The sequence below is a fragment of the Mesocricetus auratus genome, unplaced genomic scaffold (assembly GCF_017639785.1).
Source record: "Mesocricetus auratus isolate SY011 unplaced genomic scaffold, BCM_Maur_2.0 Super-Scaffold_100009, whole genome shotgun sequence".
Lineage (NCBI taxonomy): Eukaryota > Metazoa > Chordata > Mammalia > Rodentia > Cricetidae > Mesocricetus > Mesocricetus auratus.
Window position 1 is genome coordinate 40,400,991 of NW_024429193.1, and position 20,702 is coordinate 40,421,692.

General features: G+C 39.0%; 1 protein-coding gene across 1 annotated transcript in view; it reads left to right on the top strand.

The window, feature by feature from the left end:
• The first annotated feature begins 895 nt into the window (after positions 1-895).
• The window catches only part of Plppr4 (phospholipid phosphatase related 4), a 38,244-nt gene continuing 18,437 nt past the window's right edge, over positions 896-20,702 (top strand). The window contains exon 1 of the mRNA XM_005077117.4: positions 896-1,325. Coding sequence (XP_005077174.1) covers positions 1,104-1,325 — 222 coding nt within the window. The 5' untranslated portion in view covers positions 896-1,103. The remainder of the gene's footprint in view (positions 1,326-20,702) is intronic.

Sequence of the window (20,702 nt, forward strand, 5' to 3'; positions counted from 1 at the left end):
ATTGTTAGTGAATGGGGCCCCTAACTCACCAAATCCCCCCCCAGCAGCAATAAGAAAAGCAAGTTGAATAGTAGGCTGGGGATTCAAAGTCATGTGGTTGATAAAGAGACTTTGGAGGTGTTAGAAATGACCTAGAATAGACAGTCACTCAAGTGGGTGATCATCTCTATGTGTTACTTTGTGTTCATTCAGTCTTTCTTCTTTATCGGTAACCCTAGTGGTTGCCAAAAGAATTACAAAGTTGAGACCAACCTTGATCACTGCCAATTAAGGAAAGAGCTTCTCTTTGACCTCAGTGTTTGAAGTCAGGCTTCCATGGTTATAGCTGTGATTCCCACACTGTGCTAGGGACTAAGACTGAGATTAGAGAGAGGGGGAAGATGGGAGAGAGAATGGAAGAAGAGAGAGGGGAAACCGCTGTCACAAAGCAAAGCAAGTGAATACATTTACTTTTTAAAAAAAGTGAGTGAGGTTAAACTCTTTCCTGGCTTTTGGGGCTCCTGATGAGCCCCCTTCACCTGGTCACTTCGGGTGCAGGATGCACTCACTTCGTTCCCCAACTGATCCAAGCTTTTCTCGGTGCTTCCCTTCAAGTCTCCTCCCTAGAGATCCTCAGACTGGGTATCTAGCTTGGGTAGCTGCAGGCTCCCAGTGTATTCCCTCTAAGGCCTACTTGTCACTATGAAGTCCGAGTTTTAATTCTGGACAGCTTTCTTTGCTATGGTTCTTGGTGTCGTGCAGGTTTCTGCTCTCCAGGAAGCCAAGAGGAACACCAGATAGGAGACCATCTGATACTAGGTGCCTGGCTTCTCAGCCTAGCTTCTGCAGAAACCAGGAGTGCTTCCCCTTCCCACCCCCACTCCCCCACCCTTCTATTCTTGACGTCAAGCTCCAACAGACAGCAGAGGAGCCTTCTGCCTGGGAAGAGCCCAGGGAGAGTGACAGGGAGGGGAAGCCATAGCAGCAACAGCTTGGAGGAGGGAAGTAACTCTCCCTTGCCAGCACAACCTGGGCGAAAGGAACGCAGTGCTAAAGGAGACCTGCGGGCTCAGGGAGCCGCGGGGTTACTGCAAAGAGGGGCGGGGAGAAGGCGGAGGCGCTGCATGCAGTGCGCTGGCTCCAGAGGTGCCCGCGGGGAATGTGACATCAGCGGGGCCCGGAGCTTGCGGCTGGAGCAGGCAGCTAGCCTCGGCTGCGCGGTGCACACCTCGCCCGGGGGAGGACACAGAGCCAGGCAGGCGGCCGGGATGTCGGCGAAGGAGAGGCCAAAGGGCAAAGTGATCAAGGACAGCGTCACCCTCCTGCCCTGTTTTTATTTCGTCGAGGTGAGTTGGCCCAGGGCCCTGGCATAATGCAGATCTTTCCGGACAGCTCCGGAGAGAATTTGGGTCCTGGGTAAGATTGGTGAGCACACCGGACAGAGCACCAGGACGTATTCTGCTACTGTCACCAAATGCTGGACCCTCTCCCTTTCCCCCTACAGGTTTTTCTCCAGATCTCCCCTGAGTCTGCCTGTAGACACCTGCCAGCACCCTCGGGTTACCACTAGGGATGGCTTGCTGGATGGCCTTCAGGGAAGGGATACCTGTGAGAGTATAGGTCTAGTTTGGCCCTGTAGTCACAGTGTGCACAGCGTCCATAAGTGCCCCGCAGGGGCCATGATGCCTATATTTTGGAATTTGTGATTTTCAGTTTGTTGATGGTATCCAGAACTCTGTAAGCTTTTGATGGGAATTCAAATACATACAGCATTGCCTGGACTATAGGACCAGGGATGTTGATGTGGTTTTAGGATGACTGGTGGTATCTATTAACCCTCCCAAGCCCTTCTCCTACTACAGTTGCTATGATACTTCATCTGCTTCTAAAATTAGGTCATTTCTAGATGTCAATCATACTAGCCTTTTGCCATGGGTTGTGTGGGTGTGTGCACGGACATATATTCATATATATGCATACAACACAGTGTATATACTTACAAAAAACGTGTGAATATATATTTTAAATGTATGACATCATCTAAGTTCACATGATCTGTATCTGTGCTTTTATTCTGATCTGAGCACTATTACAGTTAAGAAATTAACATGGGATTGCACTCAAAATGAACCTCTCTGACTTACCTAATGCAGCATTTGAGGGAGGAACAGTTTATGGGAGGGGTGTGTAAAGATTGACAGGTACAGGATTCCATGTATTGTGATTCACTGAATTAGGGAAGACATTTTTAAGCAAGGGGGTTATTAAATTACAGGTGGAGAGAGGATGTACTGCATACATTTAGGAAAAATCTAATAGTTTTAATGGTAAAACTGTGCTCCTTGTAATTACATCTCAGGTTGAATACAGAATTTTGAAACTATTGCTGCATTGTAAATAGTCTTCCTCCGTTGTCTTTTCAGCCAAACATGGAGGTTCTCAGTTTTAAATAGAGATAGCAGATTCTGTTTTTAATGACTTACAGACTTATCTGAATTGGGCACGAGCCACTGTCTTGAAACTTGGAGAAGAAATATTGTATCAAGCCTGTCCTTGGAATAACAATATATCTGGAAGTTTCTTTTCTGTGCTATATATTTTTTAAAGATTCCAGTGTTAAGAAAGGTATATGTGACCTGCATAAATTTCAGAGAAATGACCTGTGACCCCTTCATCTAGGACCTATAGAAAAGCAGAGGGAGAGAGTGAGAGAGAGACAGAGACAGAGAGGGAGAGAGAGGAGAGAGAGAAAACCCGGTTTGCTTAAAATCATTGTTTCATTTATTATCTTTTTAACAAGGAATGTTGAAGATGTTACTTGGGTGATTGAAAACTGTGGGCCCAGAAGATTCCACGAGCAGAATAAAGTAGTAGGAAACCAGGTTGCCTGCCTTCCAGATCAGTGGCTAGACTGCTTGTGGCATTGCTAACCCATTTAGTGGTATTTCTTGCTAAAGAGCTATTAATAACATCTAAATTTATTATATTTATTGAGTAGAAATTAATAAATTGTTGGGCCTGTCTCTAGGAGACACTCACTTAAGGGTCCCTGGAAACTGATTACACTAGAACACAAATGTATGGCTTCCAGCAATACTTTCTGAATGAGGGTACAAGCCAAAAAAACTTAACTGTTTCCTTAAATAATAGAAATACAGACTTTTGAGGAAACTTTTGAAGAATACATGTCCTTTAACTTAGGATTTTAAGGTAAACGTGTCCATAATTCATGGGAATAGTGTCTCTGGGAACAAATACCTTACAAATGTTATGTATTTTCCAGGAGTAGAAATCATTACTTTCATTTTGACACCCTCTATGAATTCCTTAGCTGGACAAGTTATGGAATGCTCACTTGAAGACAGTTGTTGAGTATATTATAAGATTTGCCTTTTGTATTCATTTTCTTGTTTTGGTTTTTATGTTTTGAAATGGGATTCTATGGAGCCCAAGCTGGTTTCAAACTAACTAGTAGCAAGACAGGCCTTGAATTCCTGACCCTCCCGCCTCTCTACCTTCCACATACTGGGGTAACAGGCATGTAACACTGTGCTTCCCTCACGGAGTTTAATTGAGCATCTATAGCACTACATTTTGGGATAATAGATTTCTAATAGAGAGCTACAAATTTGCATTACAATTATCTCCCTTAACCTTAAATGCATGATGAACCTCCAAAGAGACTGCAGAAGATGGGAGAAACCATCAGTCTTCTAACTATTTAGGAGCTGTCAGGAAGCACTGCCCAGCTCTTTAGAAATGACTAATTTTGAAGCTGGTGGGATGAATCTTTGCAAGATGAGTGTTTTGTGAGACGAGTAAACAGCTCTTGAATAAAAGCACTAGAAGAATGACACTTGGACTTGGAGCCTAATTTCCCATGATCCCAGGGATTAAGATAGATTGTCAAAATACAAGTAAATCTCATTCTATCACACATCAGGCCCAGAGCCTAGATATCATAACTGAAGTAAAAAATGCATGTGAAGGAGCCAGTATTTGGGAAGGGGTATGAAAGTCTTTTGATGGTGGGGACAAAGCTCTCATTCTTCAAGACATCTTCGGCTTTAGATTGCTATTTACAATACCCATGGGTTACAAAATAACTTAATTGGGAAATTTTTAACTTGGACCAGAGAGTGTTTAAAATCAGCTTAGATGCAATTCTGGCATGAAAATAACAAAGTTTGATTGATTGGGAACAAAGTAGACCTTAAAAGATAAGATTGACGTGGTTCAAATATCACTAGTGTTATAGTGGATAACTTTGATTCTGCTTGCTCTCTCATTCCACATTTTTAATGTGATAAAAACCATGTAGACACAATATTAGCACACATATATTCACTTACAATAGAAAACTAAAACACCTATTTCTTAGCTATAAAATATACTCTGCTTAAAGCATCAGGCCTGTGTGAAGGTGGGTGCATTGTGTTGATTCATTTCCTCTTTTACGATTGCCTTTGGCCTGAAGTGTATTCTCTCACTGCTAGTCTGGACAGGATCTAATTCATTAATTCATACTGTTCCCCCTAATCCATATCTTCCCAAGTTTCTAGAAAGGGTTTGTGTTTCACAGGTTCTCTGAAATCAATCTGCAGCACTGGTCATGGGTAGGGGCAGTGGAGTGCTCTTAATTTTGTATAGGAAATACGACCATTATTTATGAAGTCTTAAGAAGAGGATGCACCTTCTTGGTCAGTCTTCATTGGTTTTGATTTAGAAAGAAGCCAGTGAGCCAGTGCCATGGCTCAACCCAGTGACCTGGCTTCAATTCCTGGCATCCACATGACAGAAGGGTTAGAAGGAGAGGATAGACTCACTCTTACATGTTGCCCTTTAATATCTATAACATAATATGTACCATGTATACATACTACATATATACATACACACAAAAAAACAAGATGGCTTCTAGAATAGCACCCTACTTTCTGGATAAGTTGGATAATTCAGCTTTTTTGTTTTGGTGTTCAATATGAGAAAAAGGTCAGCTGTGGAAAGACTCTCACACAAGCATGTATCCAAGGCAGTCTTATTTTAAACCAAACGTAGACCAAAATTTTCGTGTATTTTAATTGTCAAAGCCCTCTCCAAGTGATAGGTCTATGTTGGTAATTGCAGCTGGGAACATAGGTCCGTAGCATTTCTGTGTTCCTCATCATTTCTTTCAAGTTTATGTAGCTTATTTGATCTTCCTGTGAAATATTAAGGTTTTTTACATGAACATTAATATCAGAAAGAAAAATAACATCATAATATTTCTGCATTTCCATGTTCCAAAATAGTAACTGTGAATTTTCCCTCCTTTTCTGGATTGGATAGAGATAGTCTCCTCAAAAACTGCTCTAAAACCTGCCAAGTGAGATGAGCTAGCAAATCTTCACTCCCCAGTCAGTTATGATCCACAAATTGATGCAAAGAAAAAGTCAAGAGAGAAGGGGATAGATTAGTCATAGAGACAGGGTTAAATGAGGACACTTCTGCAACACCAGGTATGGAGCACATAACCTCCTGTTAGTAACTTCTCCTCTGAGGCACAAACTCTTTCTCCATGAGTAAATCACTCCTACATTTTTATATTAGGAAAGAAATTAGCTCAGAGATTTGTAATAGTAGCATTGTTGATGATGGTGGTGACAATGATCTTAGTCACAATGATAATAAAGTATAGTGAATTTCAAGTGCTCTTTGTGTGGCGGAAACTCTGGACACGTTATCACTGGTCCTCAGAGCCACTGCATCTAGGAAGTAGTTTGTCCTTTTGTGTTGTTTTGTTTTTGTTTTTCTTTCGTTACATGACAGAGTCTCAAGACCCAGGTTTGCCTCAAACTTGGACCCTCTGGCCTTAGCCTCCCAAGTTCTGGAATTATGCCTAGCCTTAAGCAATGCATTATTATCTTTGCCTTTTAAACTAGAAAACTGTGGCTTAGAAAGATAAGTATCTTACCAGAGACATATTACAATTAATAGAAGAAGCAAAGATTTGCTCACACACTGTGATTGCACAGTGTGCATCTTGCATGCTTCCAATAACAATGCTGGATTTAGTGATGAAGTAGAACAGAGACCAGTCTCTCCTTCTCATGGCCAACTTCCTAGTATTGGGTGTCATGTGCTTAGATATGTCTGCTTGGAATTTTGTCAGAGCTGAAGAATACAGTATTTCTGTGCATGTAGCTTCTTAATTTGGCTTTGTTGGTACAATCCTGTTCGGTGGTAAGTGATTTCCTGCTGGCATGGATTTTTTGAAACTATGATGGTTGTTCATGAATCATTTCTTTTGTCAGGAACAAATGGCATTCATCAGGTGCCTGTGGAAATTAATGAGGAGCTGTGCACTGGATGGAAGGGAAGACTAAAGCTCAGAGTTTAAGGAAGTGGAATGGATAGGATGAGTTTACAAAGTTATAGAGCTGGAGAATGACTCAGTAAATAGTGAGGCTAAGTCAAGCAGGCTTAGGAGAGACATCCTTTTGTTTGTTTTTCCCTGTTTTCATTATTTTTATTACATTATTTTAGAAAATAGTTTGCTTCACATGTCAATCCCAGCTCCCTCTCCCTCCCCTCCTCCCCCACCATTCCCCACAGCCTCCCATCCTATCCCCACTTCCCTCCACAGAGGGGACATCCAGAGTCTGTCATTTCACTCAGGGTAGGGTCCAGGCCCTCACCCAAGAGTCCAGGCTGAGAGAGCATCCCTCTTTGTGTTATGCACACATGAAATCCATTTGTATGCCAGGGATAAAAGTTGATCTACTGCCCAAGGTCCCACAGGTTACCCAGGCCTCCTCACTGACTCTCACACTCAGGGGGTTTGGATCAGTCCTATGCTGGCCTCCCAACTGTCTGTCTGGGGTCCAAGAGCTCCCTCTTGTTCAGGTCAGCTGTCTCTGCTGGTATCACCAGCCCATTCTTTGCCCATTTGCTCATCACTCCTCTCTCTCTGTCACTGGGTTTCAGGGGTTCCTTAAGAAAACTAAATGTAGAGTTGAAGAGCATGGGAAATCACTGAAGTCCTACTGTGTGAATAAAACTTGGAGACCATTTTGGGGACTGGAACTTTCTAAGATGACTTGAATCTGGAACAAAATGGTTACTTTTTATGCTGGAAATATGTCACAAATGTCATTTACAGGAAAAGTGATCTCTTGGCATGAGTATGTATTACAATATATAAAAGCCTAGGCTTTCTCTCAAGCAGACACTCTTGTGTAAGATACAAAATTAGGAATTCTTATTATAAAATTAACTCCAAATCCAAGAACATTTGCTCTGACTGGATGCTTTCAGGTAGAAGAAAAATGTTTTAAAAAGCCAAAGTTAACTAATGATATGTACTGTTAATATCAGATGAATAGAACCAGTTCTCCAGACTTCTGTTGTGCTCTTTCCTAGTTATTATGATTTCTAGAATTCTTTTATTATATATATTTATTTTAATATAATAATAATTCATATTTTATTTCATACAAGAATGTAATATAATGTGCTTTGATCATGCCCACCCCCACTCCCTACTCCAATTCCTCCTAGCCATCCCCTTCCTAACTTCGTATTCTCTTTCTTTTTAAAAAGATAACAAAGTGAGTTAGTTTTTCCCATAAAGATTATAAGCAACTTACTAGGGGCCACAACCTTAAAGAAAACTGACTAACCCTCCTTCAGTGGCAATCAATAGCCAATACTCTCAGCTAGGACCTAGTGAGCGCCTCCTACATCCATGCTGGGATTTTGATTGACTTAATCTTGTACAGATAACCACAGCTGTGGGATCTCATGAGTGAGTGACCCTGCAATTTCTAGAAGACACTTTCTCAGTAGACGTCCCCAATTTCTGATTCATATACTTTTCCTGCCTTTTCTTCCACCATGCTCCCATTATTTATAAGAGAATGTTCTGGTCTAGATAATAATTCATGCAGATCATTCTAATTCAGCACACATATGAACTGTGCCTCTGGTTCAAACCAGTTTCTCGGTGCCTTTCATGCCATCACATTAAACAGCGTGTTACAGCAATCAGCATTGAATCTGCTGTTTTTCTAAATTGTCACCCTTTTTGATGGAGCGTCGTTGACTTGAAAGTTACCAAAAATTATATTTCCCTAACCTGTTGCCAAACTGTTCACATATAATTTCAGTTTCTTCACTTAAAAATGGAGTCTTTTACAGAGAGGAAAGAAAACACTGTAAGAAATAAGATTGTAATTTACAACAATATTTATAAAAATAGCTGAATTTCCAATTATTCTTCAATGTAATTTTTGCATATATTGTAATCTCATCAAATTTTTAAGCACAAAAACAGATACTAACTCTTAATTACTAGTTAAGTAAGTGGCACCTAGCAGTCTAGGAACTTGCTTATAACTCAACTATTAGGGACTGAAGAAATGACTCAGAAATTGAAACATTTTTGCAGCAAGTGTGAAGACCAGGGTTGGATCCCCAGATGCCCAAATAAATGTCAGGTTGCAGTGATGGCCAACCTTCAGGGACCTCCCCAGAGCAAGCTGGCTAGCATGACTTGCCATATCAGTGAGCTCTGAGTTTGGTTGAGAGATCCTGTCTCAATGAATAAGGAGCAAGAACAGTGGAAGACGATTCTCAGCAGAAACTTCTGGCTCCCACATGCAAACAAACCTATACACATATTCATCCACACACATGCACATGCATACATGTATCAACCACACCAGCACACACACACACACACACAATGGAAGAAAGAAAAAAAATCAACCCATGATGTTCTCTCATCTTGTCATAAGGAAATATAAAGTTTTTATTTAAACTAGGAACTAGCCATGAGCATTTCAGCTTTCTAAGATACCTTTCAGAATAGGTTGGAACTGAAATTCCAGATAATTATGCAATGAAATCATTTCCTTGTGGTCAAATGGGTTTTGAAATGTTGAATGCCAAGGAAATGCTAATTATGGCATAATTGATGCTGAGGTGTTTTTCTGTGAATAATTAGACCCTGAGGTCCATTACTATTTGCTTGGTTGTTTTTATATCAGAAAACAATGCCAGTCAACATATGGAAGGATAATTACTTGTTTGTTATAACAAAATTTTTCTTACTATTCTAAAGCTGGCCAACTCATTAGGCCATATTATAGAGAAAAACAAATATGTGTGATTAAAATAAATGTATTTTGGAAAAAGTAAAGAAAATTATCAGTATACTTAGCAGACAAATATTGTTTAAAATGGGAAAGATAGAAACACACAAGAGAAGATTGTCAGCAATTTAATAAGGCACTAAAAGCCTATTCTTTGAGGCTTGTGTCAGGTGAACCACCATCTCAGAAGGTCCTACATTCAGAGCCCCAATGGGACCAATTATACTCTGTCAAATAAGATATATTAAAATGGTATTCTGGGCCGGGCAGTGGTGGTGCACGCCTTTAATCCCAGCACTCAGGAGGCAGAGGCATGCGGATCTCTGTGAGTTCGAGGCCGGGCTGTACCGACAGCCTCCAAAACAATACAGAGAAACCCTGTCTCGTAAAACCAAAAAAATGGTATTCTGGGGTTGATTAATTTTATACTTTCATGACTGTCTATTTAACCATTAAATAAGTTATTTATCAATTGCTTATGATGTTCCTCTTTGTTAGTTAGCTGGAAACAATATCAGAACATTGCTGGTGTATTTTCTGCAAGGAAGGAAATTTTCAGTTAATTATTAGTGAATATATAAAATTTTTAAAAGGCTGATAGTAGAAAATTTTGCTCTTCCTTTCACTTTTTCCTAGTACTGAGATAAAACCCATGGTCTTGTGTATGTGTAAGCAAAAGCTCTACCACAGAACTAAATCTCCAGTCAGTAGGTATTTTTTGTAACTGTCATATTTAATTTGTGTAGACATTTCTAACTATAAAGTAAATGACAGTGAAAGCTATATCAGAAACATTTCCTTATCTTCCAGATTATTGAAAGGCCAGAGATTAATGTCAATGTCTGTGGTCCACATGACCCCTCATTTTAAAACTCTCCTTAGACTTATTTTATAATTTAATGGGAAAATACTATGGGCTGTTTGCTTAAGACAGAAAGAAAACCAGAAAATCTGGTAAACATCTGCATGGTTTCTCTCCTGAAATGAAATCAATACTTAAAAATGAAAATGCCACTTTATCCAAGTATGTGCTCACCTTATTTTTCTTTAGAAAATATCAAGAAGCATTTGTGCAACACCACACAGCAGATGGCATATAAAGAAAAAATGTTGCCATATTTAATTTTTAAATTCCTCAGTGATGTTTCTAAGAAAGGAAATATATATGACCTTTACAAATGTGAATTCAGGAGGAAGATGCCTTGAATTGGTAATCCATATACCAGGCTGAATAACTTTACAAAAATCATGTAATTTTGCCATGCTCTGTGCTCAAATCCATAAGATATACATATTAGTAGTACCTTCCTAAAAAATATTGGAGATTGCCTAAACTCAAACATGCAAAGTCCTTTAAATAGTACCTGTCAAATACAAGGAGCATTAAATTGCTGTTAGTACTGTATTTTCGAAAGTCAGTTGTATGTTACAGGGAAAGAGAAATTGTGTCCATAGAAAGGATTTATAAAGCAATTACTTTCAACACATGAAATACTGGTCCCTGGCCTCGGGTCTTTAGCTCTAATTTGGTTTCACAAACAAAATTCTTTCCAAGACAATGCACATACTTCAGTGTCTAACCATGTATGAGAAAACAATCTTCGGTGCCAGAGGATAAGGCCAATGTTCACAAAGACCAGGCCCCAAGTCCAATGCTACATCAATATTCAGGTAGTAAAGCAGCCACTAAGTGTTATATTAGGCTTTGCTATTAAATTATTGAGTGGTTGTCATTAGTCTTCTTAGAGATATAGACATATAGCTTAAATTCAGGCATAAAAACATATTAGGTATGGTAACTATTTTCTATTAACCTGCATTGCTATTGGGAGGACCCAATTTAGGTTTCCTATGTTCTTGAACTCTAATAAAATCATTAGAACTTCAAAATAGGAAATATTTCTGTTGGTGTATATGGTTGATAATAAATAAAGCTTTCAAATAAGGAATTTTTTAACTGCACTATAAGACTATAGTGTGTGTCTCTGTGTGTGTGTATGTATGTGTGTGTGTTTACTACAAGAACAGTCTAAGCATATGTCATCTTCTTTCTCATCATCTACATAGGCATTAACTTGCTCTACACTGAGGAATAGGCAATAGAATAAGAAAAGAACAGTTTCTTTGTTCCAAAAGACCTTGTTGTTTAAATAGGAGAGACCCTTAAATGAGCAATTTTTAGCTCAAATAATGAATGATGACTGTGGTAGTTCAGGCATCCTCAGAACACTACAGTGTTCATGAGGCAGGAATCTTGGAGAAGTACCAAAGGCCAGAAATCCTTTAGAGCCTTAGGTGTGTCCTGTTTTTGATATATTCAAAGCAATTCACTAAGGAAGATAAAAGTGGAGACAAAATCATCCCAAATCCTAAGTACTTAAAACTCTTAAGATATCACCAAAATAAATTAAAGCGAAATGGCTTTGGAGACACTGCATAAAGAACCTCTAAAATCTGGGAATACTGTATTAGTAGGGTTGCACTTTGAAATTGTCTAACACCCCCCATTCTAGGTGCTGCTCAAGCCCCTTGCACACATGGCTCCCACTAACCTTCTGTCCTCTGAGCTGGCACAGCCACCGTCTCCTGGGGCTAACTTCCTGAAAAGCATTAGACAAGTGCCAGATGGCCACATGTGACAGAATAGCAGTAAGATGTAATGGGGGCACAGGATTTCAGGAATTTAGCTGAGCAGGAATCAATTATTGCTCTTGCCACACAGACATCAAGCACACTGTTTAACGTATCTGGGGCAGAGATTCCCAAGGAAGTAACTGAATTTAAATCAGACAAGTAAAATTAAACATCTAAATAAAAATCAGTAGCCACACCTCTCTCTTTAAGTATGAGTGTGCTTGAGTATGACTCTGTTTAAGTCAAATTACAATGGGACCTAGAAAAGAGAGATCAGAGATCTGAGCAAGTGAAACATTTGTCATGATTAGTTAATAAGGAAGAAGTGAATACAGAAAATGTTTAAGAGTTAAAAGGAAAAGGATGGCCTTTTTTTTTTTCAAAGCACACAAGTGTACTTGGAATTTTCTTTGGGCCACCAATCAGCTCTTAAATAAAGACATGGAATCTTATTATTGATGATGAATGCTTGGCCTTAGCTTAGGCTTGTCCCACTAGCTCTGTTAACTCAACCTTAGCCTGTTTCTATTCATCTACGTTTTGCCTTTGGACCTTCCTTTATTCCATATGTCCTACTTTGCTGCTTCCTCTGTGTCTGGCTGGCCAGCTCCTGACATCTCCCTGGTGTCTCTTTTTCTTTCTCTCTTTTTTCCTTTTTTTTATTTAACATTTACACATATTACTCTCAGTTCTCTCTCCATCCTCTCCTCCCCCGACCCCCCAATGCTCCCAACCCCCCCACAATTCCCCCTCCACTCCTCAGGGAGGGTAAGGACTTCCATGAAGGATTTTCAGAGTGTGTCATATCATCCCCGGCAGGGCCTAGGTCCTCCCCATGTGTCCAGGCTGAGTGAGCATCCCTCCATGTGGAATGGGCTCCCAGAGTCTCTCTGTAAGCCAAGAATAAATACTGCTCTACTCTCCAAGGTCCCACAGATTGCCGAGGCCTCTTCTCTGACACCCAGGTTGAGGGGGAGTATCTGAATCAGTCCCATGCTGGCCTCTCAGTCATCAGTCTGGGGTCCATACGCTCCCCCCTTGTTTAGGTCAGCTGCCTCTGTGGGTGTCAGCAGCCTGATATTGATTCTTTTGCTCATTACTCCTCTTTGCAACTGGTTCCAGGAGTTCAATCTGTTTTTAGTGTGGGTGTCTGCCTCTGTTTCCATCAAATACTGGATGAAGGTTCTTAAACACTGGGCAGAGACCAGAGGGGACTGGAGACTGAGGTGTGGCCAGACTCAGGGTGATCCTTCCAGGTGGGGCGGGCTTCTTTCTCTTTTGAACCCAAATTCCTCCTTCTACTTATTCTCTCTGGATAGAAGTTCTCCCTGTACCTCCTCTCTTGCTATTGGTCATTCAGCTTTTTATTAGACCAATTAGGTGCAATAGGCAGGCAAAGTAAACCAACAACATATCTTTACATAGTTAAACAAATATTCCATAACATAAATAAATGCAACATATCCACAGTTAAGTATTCTACAACATGAATAAACACAACACATCTTTACATAGTTAAACAAATGTAACAATCTTTGCATAGTTAAACAAGTATTCTGTAATACATAAGTCTCCTACACAGCCCATTTCCATCTTGGGAAGTGTAGTCATTCTTGCATACCATTTGAGGTGGGGGGCAAGCTAAAACTCACAAGCAAAGCAGTTCAGAGCAACTTTCCTGGACTTAGGCAACTGTGCAGGAGTCTGGTACTCTCACTACTTTATGATAGTTATATAATTCATATAACTTATCTGCACTCCAGTTTTTCATATTTAAGTTGAAGATGCCAACAGATACTTACTTAGCCTACATAAAATATAAATTCAATACAGCAATAATTTAAGATCAGTACAGTACCTGGAATAAGTTCCTAAGTCCTAAACACATCTATTGTAAATAGATTTTATTTCCACTTCCTTTGATAGTAAGTTCCTGGTCTCCTTTAGTTGAATCTCCCATTTAGTGAACACATTCAAAACAGAGATTTATGTAGAGATCTAACTTTCAGATTCCTGAGCTTAGGATAAGACCATTAATATACAAATATCTATAATCAATGACAAATGAACAAGTCTTCTAATGAAGCTATATATTAAATGTAGGAAGTGAGGGCCTAAGTTCTGAGCAGAGGGCAGAAAAATTGCAGAGAAAAAGGAATGAAAGAGTACTTGTTGAAAAAGAAAGAATTGATAATGAACCATAATGCAAAGATGTTCAAAATGTCACTTTTGAGATGTAAGCATTATAGGGAACCAGAGAAGTGTTTGTGGAGTGTATAGCATATAGACATATGTCAACATTTTTTTAAAAGAGAAAGCCCCATACACAGAAGTCCATTAATGTCATTGTAAAAGGTATTCACACACTTCAGTATTACAAGGTTGCTGTTGGTTGCATTGTCAAATGTAAATTCTATGAAAATCAGCCTGTAAGCCACTGTAAGGGGAGGCAAAAAGAAACTGTAAGAAATAATATACAGGAAATCTTGATACTTTTATTTAGGGTGGTGAGAGCTGAAAAAGGTGAGAGCAGATGCTTCTTCATTACTTTGCATGTGGACGACTTTAGAATCAGAGAGCTGTGGAAGAACTCTTTATTTCACTGGTAATGAGCAAATCCCCAACAGGTTGAAAGCTTGTTCAAATCCCTAAAACTGGGGAATAAATGAAGGAAGAAGCTGGCTTATCCAGGCTCTGAGGCCAGCACTGGTTTTCCATGCTCCTGCTGTTTTAATTTCTATCTACACATCCCATTTCATATGTGAAAGCGAGTTCAGATTTCCGGACCTCTGTATGCTAAATATTCATTCTAACCTGCCCCTTTATTGAGAATAAAATGTTAGTTCTTATAATCTATTCTTAAGTTTAATTCTTACTTATCTGAATATGCTATTATTAAAGCAAAATTTGTTTTAGAGATCATAAAGCTTTATATTATATTTTTGACACTGTTATTGCCAATATTTGGATGAAATATTGTCTACACAGAAAAAAAATGCCACAGAGCATCATTAAAGCTAGTATAACAGGGAAGAGAAAGTGTCCTCATCAATGTGTTGCCTCTTGACAGCATTCTCAGTCCTTAATAAAACCACTTTGACCTATTAATATTTTTCTATTTCAATTATGCAATGCTCTGGGAGATTTCAAGTTTTGTGCATGTGTTCATGTGTGTGTACATATATGAGGGAGCTAGAAGTGTATATCAGGCTTGTTCTTCGTTCTCTGATTCATTATTTTCCTTTTTGTGTTTGTGGACTGTGTGTGTGTGTAAATGTGGAGGCACAAGTGCCTTAGCACTTGTGTGAAGGTTGGAGGACAGCCTTGAGTTTGGGACCTTGGCTAGCAGGCTTGAGAACTTCTGGGGATTCCCCTGTTTCTACCTCCCATCTGTCAAACCCCTGGAATTAGAGATGTGGCTTCTACAGTCAACTCTTATGTGCATTCTATGCACTTTTATGAGACTCAAGGAGGCTCACATTTGTGATCATCATGGTTGTTCAGCAAGTGCTCTATCTGCTGAGAAGTATCCCCAGCTTAACCACTTTACTTTTTGAGGCAGGGTCTCTCACTGAGCTAGGAGGCAGACTGTTCATCAAAAGGCATTAGTTCCCCCTGACTCCTCTCTCCACCCCAGCACTGGGATTACAGAAAAGGCCATACTGGGTTTTTCTCACATGGATGCTGGGGATCCAATTCAGTTCTTCATACTTTCAGCACTTTATTGCCTGAGCTATTGCCTCAGCCCAGAATTCACTACTGTATATAACTTTGGGATATGTGTCAAAATGACATTTAGACTTCCCACTTTAAATTTCTTATTAGTCTAAAAATGTTCCTTTGAATAACTCACATAGTTATATTCTTTGACTTCTTGTGGCATTACTCATAGCAAAACCAAGATAACATTGAAATTTTTGTGCCAGTGTAGTTCTTCAAAAGTGAGGATGGTGCTTTTGTTTAAACAATCCTACAGCCATGGAACTTCAACCTTCTTCTTTATAATTTTTACCCTCCAAATAGCAAGTTGCTGTTTGCTGGCCAACTGTGCTTAAACAATCAAGAGACATCTCAATTTGAATAGCTGTAAAACAGTATCTTTGATCACTCCCTACGTGTTTTTTTTTTTCCAGCATTCCTCTTCCTAGGAAATGGTCCTGCTGGCCCTACTGCTTGGATTGCAAATCCCTGAAACCAACCTTTATTGTTTTCTCTTCCCCAATGACTGTCCACTGAATTCCTGTCATGTTTTTACAACTACTACCTTAACTAGTGGGTTCTCAATAGCTTTAGTTCTGGGCCACATAATAGCCATCTCCTTTCTTTACTGGACATCTAGGTAAACTCTGAATCCACTGGAATTTAAGTCAATTGAATTGGAAAGTTTTTCCCTCCACCATTTAGTTTGAGCTATGCACTTAAAAAAGTGTCTTGCACCTCTTACATGTGCATACACATTCTGCTTATAAATATTTTTCCAAAATTCTTTTTATCTGCCTTCCTCATCTAGAAAAGAATATCTATGACATTAAGGTCTCTGCTTAATCACAACCTATATACTGACTTGTGTGATCAGGCAGGCTCTCAATAGATATTTATTAAAGAAAACAGTAAGCAAGTCACCCAGCTGTGCTGTGTATGTTGAGTGGCCTTTTGGGGGAGATGGGGCCACCATTTCAAGAGGATTCTGTATCCATCATGGCCATGAAGTCGTCCCTAGGTAGAAACTAAGATTTGTTCCACCATCTGGAGAGCAAATTGAATGCTCCCCAATGGGGAGTAACCATGTCATTGGTATTGGCATACTGGAAACAAGCAAGTTATCTGTCCTAGATAAGATGCCATGGTTGATTGCATAAATCGTCACTAAAGCTGGTATATAACTACAGATTTGGATTTTTGAAATCAACATTACACAGAAAATGTGATCTTTTAAAATAACTTCCTTTCCCTTAGCCCTGTGTTTCAAAAGTTACCACTTTATTTTCTTTTAAATTGCTCTATCATTTTCACTCACGAGTGCATAGTAATTATGAGAATCAATCTGTTCTTTTTGAAAACCGCTTTTCTACTGTTCGGGTAATTTCCCTTCTCGGTACTACTGCAAAAAGCAGGTTAACTCACCCCGTTTTCTTAGCTACATCACAATTAAAGAATAAAATATCTATACTTGTAATGTACACAGTTTTAAACCCTCAAGATCTCATTTTAAGTGCTATCAAAATCTTTGCAACTTTTCCTATTATGTGCATATAAAATTATGTATGTTTTCCAAAACTAGAACATTTCATCTGTTAACTTTCTTACATTCAAAAGCAACTTCTGTTGCTAAGCATTTGAAGATGAAAAGACACTTCTGAAGACAAGCATTACAGAAAAAATGTGATTTAATTCACTGAGCTTGAGTGGTAAAAGACAAAAGTTGATGAGAAAGAAATTAAATGACATTTTAAGTAACAAATGGAGACACTGACATCTAAGGAATAGAAAAAATTTTCCTAATTTTGAAAAGAAATAAGGTATTGAAACAGGCTTCTACTCAACATAGATAACTATTACATAGCTACAAAAATTGGCTAATGTAAGAAACACAAAAAGACCTAGATACTAGAAATGCAAATTATTTTAATTCACATGTTAACTTATTATTTGTGTGTACCAATGAGTGTGCATCTATTTGGAAGTCATTATTATATTAGCAATCACTAATGTCAATATTGAAAGTATGATTACACCACAGCCTGAAGATTTTAGTTTGGGAAAACATCAGACCCATTCTATATATCCATTCCAGATAAGTACAAAATTAATTAATAGAGCCAGCATGCAAAAGATGGGTGCTTGGGAATTAAGGTGAGAATCAGAAAGTATAAGAAGTATATTGCTAACATTATGCAACTATATTGGACAACTTTAAACAGTAGCCATATCTTATCTGCAGAGGTCCCATTCCAGGAATACCTGAGACTTAGGATAAAGTTTAACTTAGGAATTAGACATGGGAAGAGACTAGCAACTCTAATAATAAATATGAGCATTTATCATGCCTTATGGTAAAATTTGTTGTAAGCTTTTGCAATTTTATCCATAGATTTTCTGCTTAATATTTTTAAATCACAGGTAACTGAGGTCACAGATAAAAAACTGTGAATAAGGGAATCATAGTACTAATTCATATCCCAGTACTAATTCACAGTACTGTGTCATCTTGTTTACAATTTCTTCTTGTCAACTGACCAGTGGTAATGAGTTCTCCCAACATAGATAATTTCATAGATAAGGAAACTGAAATTTAAGGAGCACTTCCAATGTCATCTGTGGTACAAAGGGACCTAGTGGTACTAGAACATCCTACTCACTTAAAAACCACCTGACTCCACTGGTTCTACTGCATTGGCAAACTTCTAAGCATTCTTTCCCTTTTTCCCATGTACAAGCATTGGAAATAATACCTTCATTCTTTGGCTATGTCTTTGGTAACACAGTTGGACAAGGGCTCCATGAAATCAGACATAAAATCCAATGGGGGAATATGTCTCTGCTAAATAAGACCAACTTTATGTTCAGATGAATTACATTGGTAAAATTTTGCTTACTTGTAAGTTCATCTTCAACAATTGGTGCAAGCATAACTGGATGCTGACATGTAGAAGATTGCAAATAGATCCATATCTTTCACCATGCACAAAACTTAAGTCCAGATGGATCAAAGACCTCAATAAATACAGTACAGCCACACTGAACCTCTTAGAAGAGAAAGTGGGAAGTACACTTGAATGAATTGGTACAGGAGACCACTTTCTGAACATAACACTAGTAGCACAGACACTGAGATCAACAATTAATAAATGGGGCCTCCTGAAACTGAGAAGCTTCTATAAGGTAAAGGACACAGTCACAAGAAAAAATGGCAGCCCACAGAATGGGATAAGCTCTTCACCAACCCCACATCTGACTAAAGGCTGATTTATAAAATATACAAAGAACTCAAGAAGCTAGTCATCCACTCCCCCCATCCCACCCTCAATTCACTCCCCAATGAGGGTGAAGCCTCCCATGAAGGATCATCAAAGTCTGATACATCATTGGAGAAGGGCCTAGGCCCTCCCCCGTGTACCTAGGATAAGAGAGTATCCTGCCATAGGGAATGGGATCCCAAAGCCCATTCATAACTAGGGAAAAATACTGGTTCTGCTGCCAGAGGCCCCATAGACTTCCCAGGCCTCCCAACTGACACCCACATTCAGGGGTGTGGATTTCCCAGCATGGCCTTGACCCCTTTGCTCATCACTCCTTCCTCTTTACAACTGGATTTCAGGAGCTTGGTTCAGTGCTTGACTGTGAATCTCTTCTTCTGCTTTCATCAGCTACTGGATGAAGGCTCTAGGATGGCATTTAAGGTAGTTATTAATATCATTATAGGGGAAAGGCATTTAAGGTAGCCTCTCCACTATTGCTTAGATTCTTAGTTGAAGTCATCCTTATGGATCCCTCTGGACATTTACCTAGTGCCAGATTTCTCTTTAAACCTATAATGGCTCCCCCTATTAAGATATCTCTTTTCTTGCTCTCATTCTCTATTCTTCCCCCAATACTATCTTCTTGGTCTCTCAAGTTCTCCTATCCCCTCCCTCCCCTTCCTTCCACCTCCATCCTCCCTCCTCCCATGCTCCCAATTTGCTCAGCAGATCTTGTCCCTTTTATCTTCTCTGGGGGACCCTGTATGTCTCTCTCCTCATTTCTCGGCTTCCCTGGGGTTGTGGATTGTAGGCTGACTATCCTTTGCTCTATGTCTAATATCCATTTATGAGTGTATACATACCATGCTTGTCTTTCTGTGTCTGGGTTGCCTTACTTAGGATGGTTTCTTCAAGTTCCATCCATTGGCCTGAGAATTTTAAGACTTGTTTTTTATGCTGAGTAGTACTCCATTGTGTAATTGTACCATATTTTCTTCATCCATTGAGGGGCATCTAGGTTGCTTCCAGGTTCTTGCTATTACAAATAATGCTGCTATTAACATAGTTGAACAGATGTCCTCATGGTATGAATACTCACCCTTTGGGAATATGCCTAAGAATGGAATTGCTGGATCTTGAGGTTGACTGACTCCCGGTTTATTGTATAGATAGTGGGGATCAAACTCAGATCCTCACATATGCAGAAAAAGCAGTATACTGACTGAGTCACTTCCCAATGCCAAACAAAACATTTCTGAATGATATGTAAGTCTGTATTGTTAGCTTTGGCAGGACCGTTATTAAGCAAAAAAATTCACATGTTCTAGAAAACTGGGATTATCTCAGTGTATGTCTTTTTCTCTAGAGCATATAGGTTGAATGAAAGAATAAATTCACAAATTATATAAAACAAAACGTTATAAACTACATTGTAATTGGTTTAAGGAGTCAAAGAGATGGTCGATGAAATTAAAGTTTCAGAAAAACAATGAATAATCTTCAATGTATTTCTCAATCACTGAGTGAAATAGTCTTACAATAAAAATTAGTTATTACAATCTGAAATTTTTATTTCACTGGATAGTGTGTATTTTTATTTGCTAAATCTGGTGACTCCAATATACTTACCATAACACATTAGGGTTTGCACATTTATTCAGTTAATTTTTTATTGATAAGTGAAGGGGCCTCATTAGCATAGTAGGTATTAGGTCAGTCTCATATTTATTGATAAGTGGTTATAGGACACTAAATACTAAATGATGTATTGAATATTACCATGTACAAGTAATAGTTTTATGCTCCAGGGACTCAGCAATAAATAACATTGGCAGATTCTTACTTCCTTAAGTCTTTATTTCAGTGGTAGTTTATAGCAGATGAAAACTAAATAACTTAATTGCTAACTTTGCTAGCATAATGTTAATTCTCAAAGTAATTTTGATTAATAAGTGCTATTAAAAATCAAGCTAGATGACAAGGTTGAGGATGGATC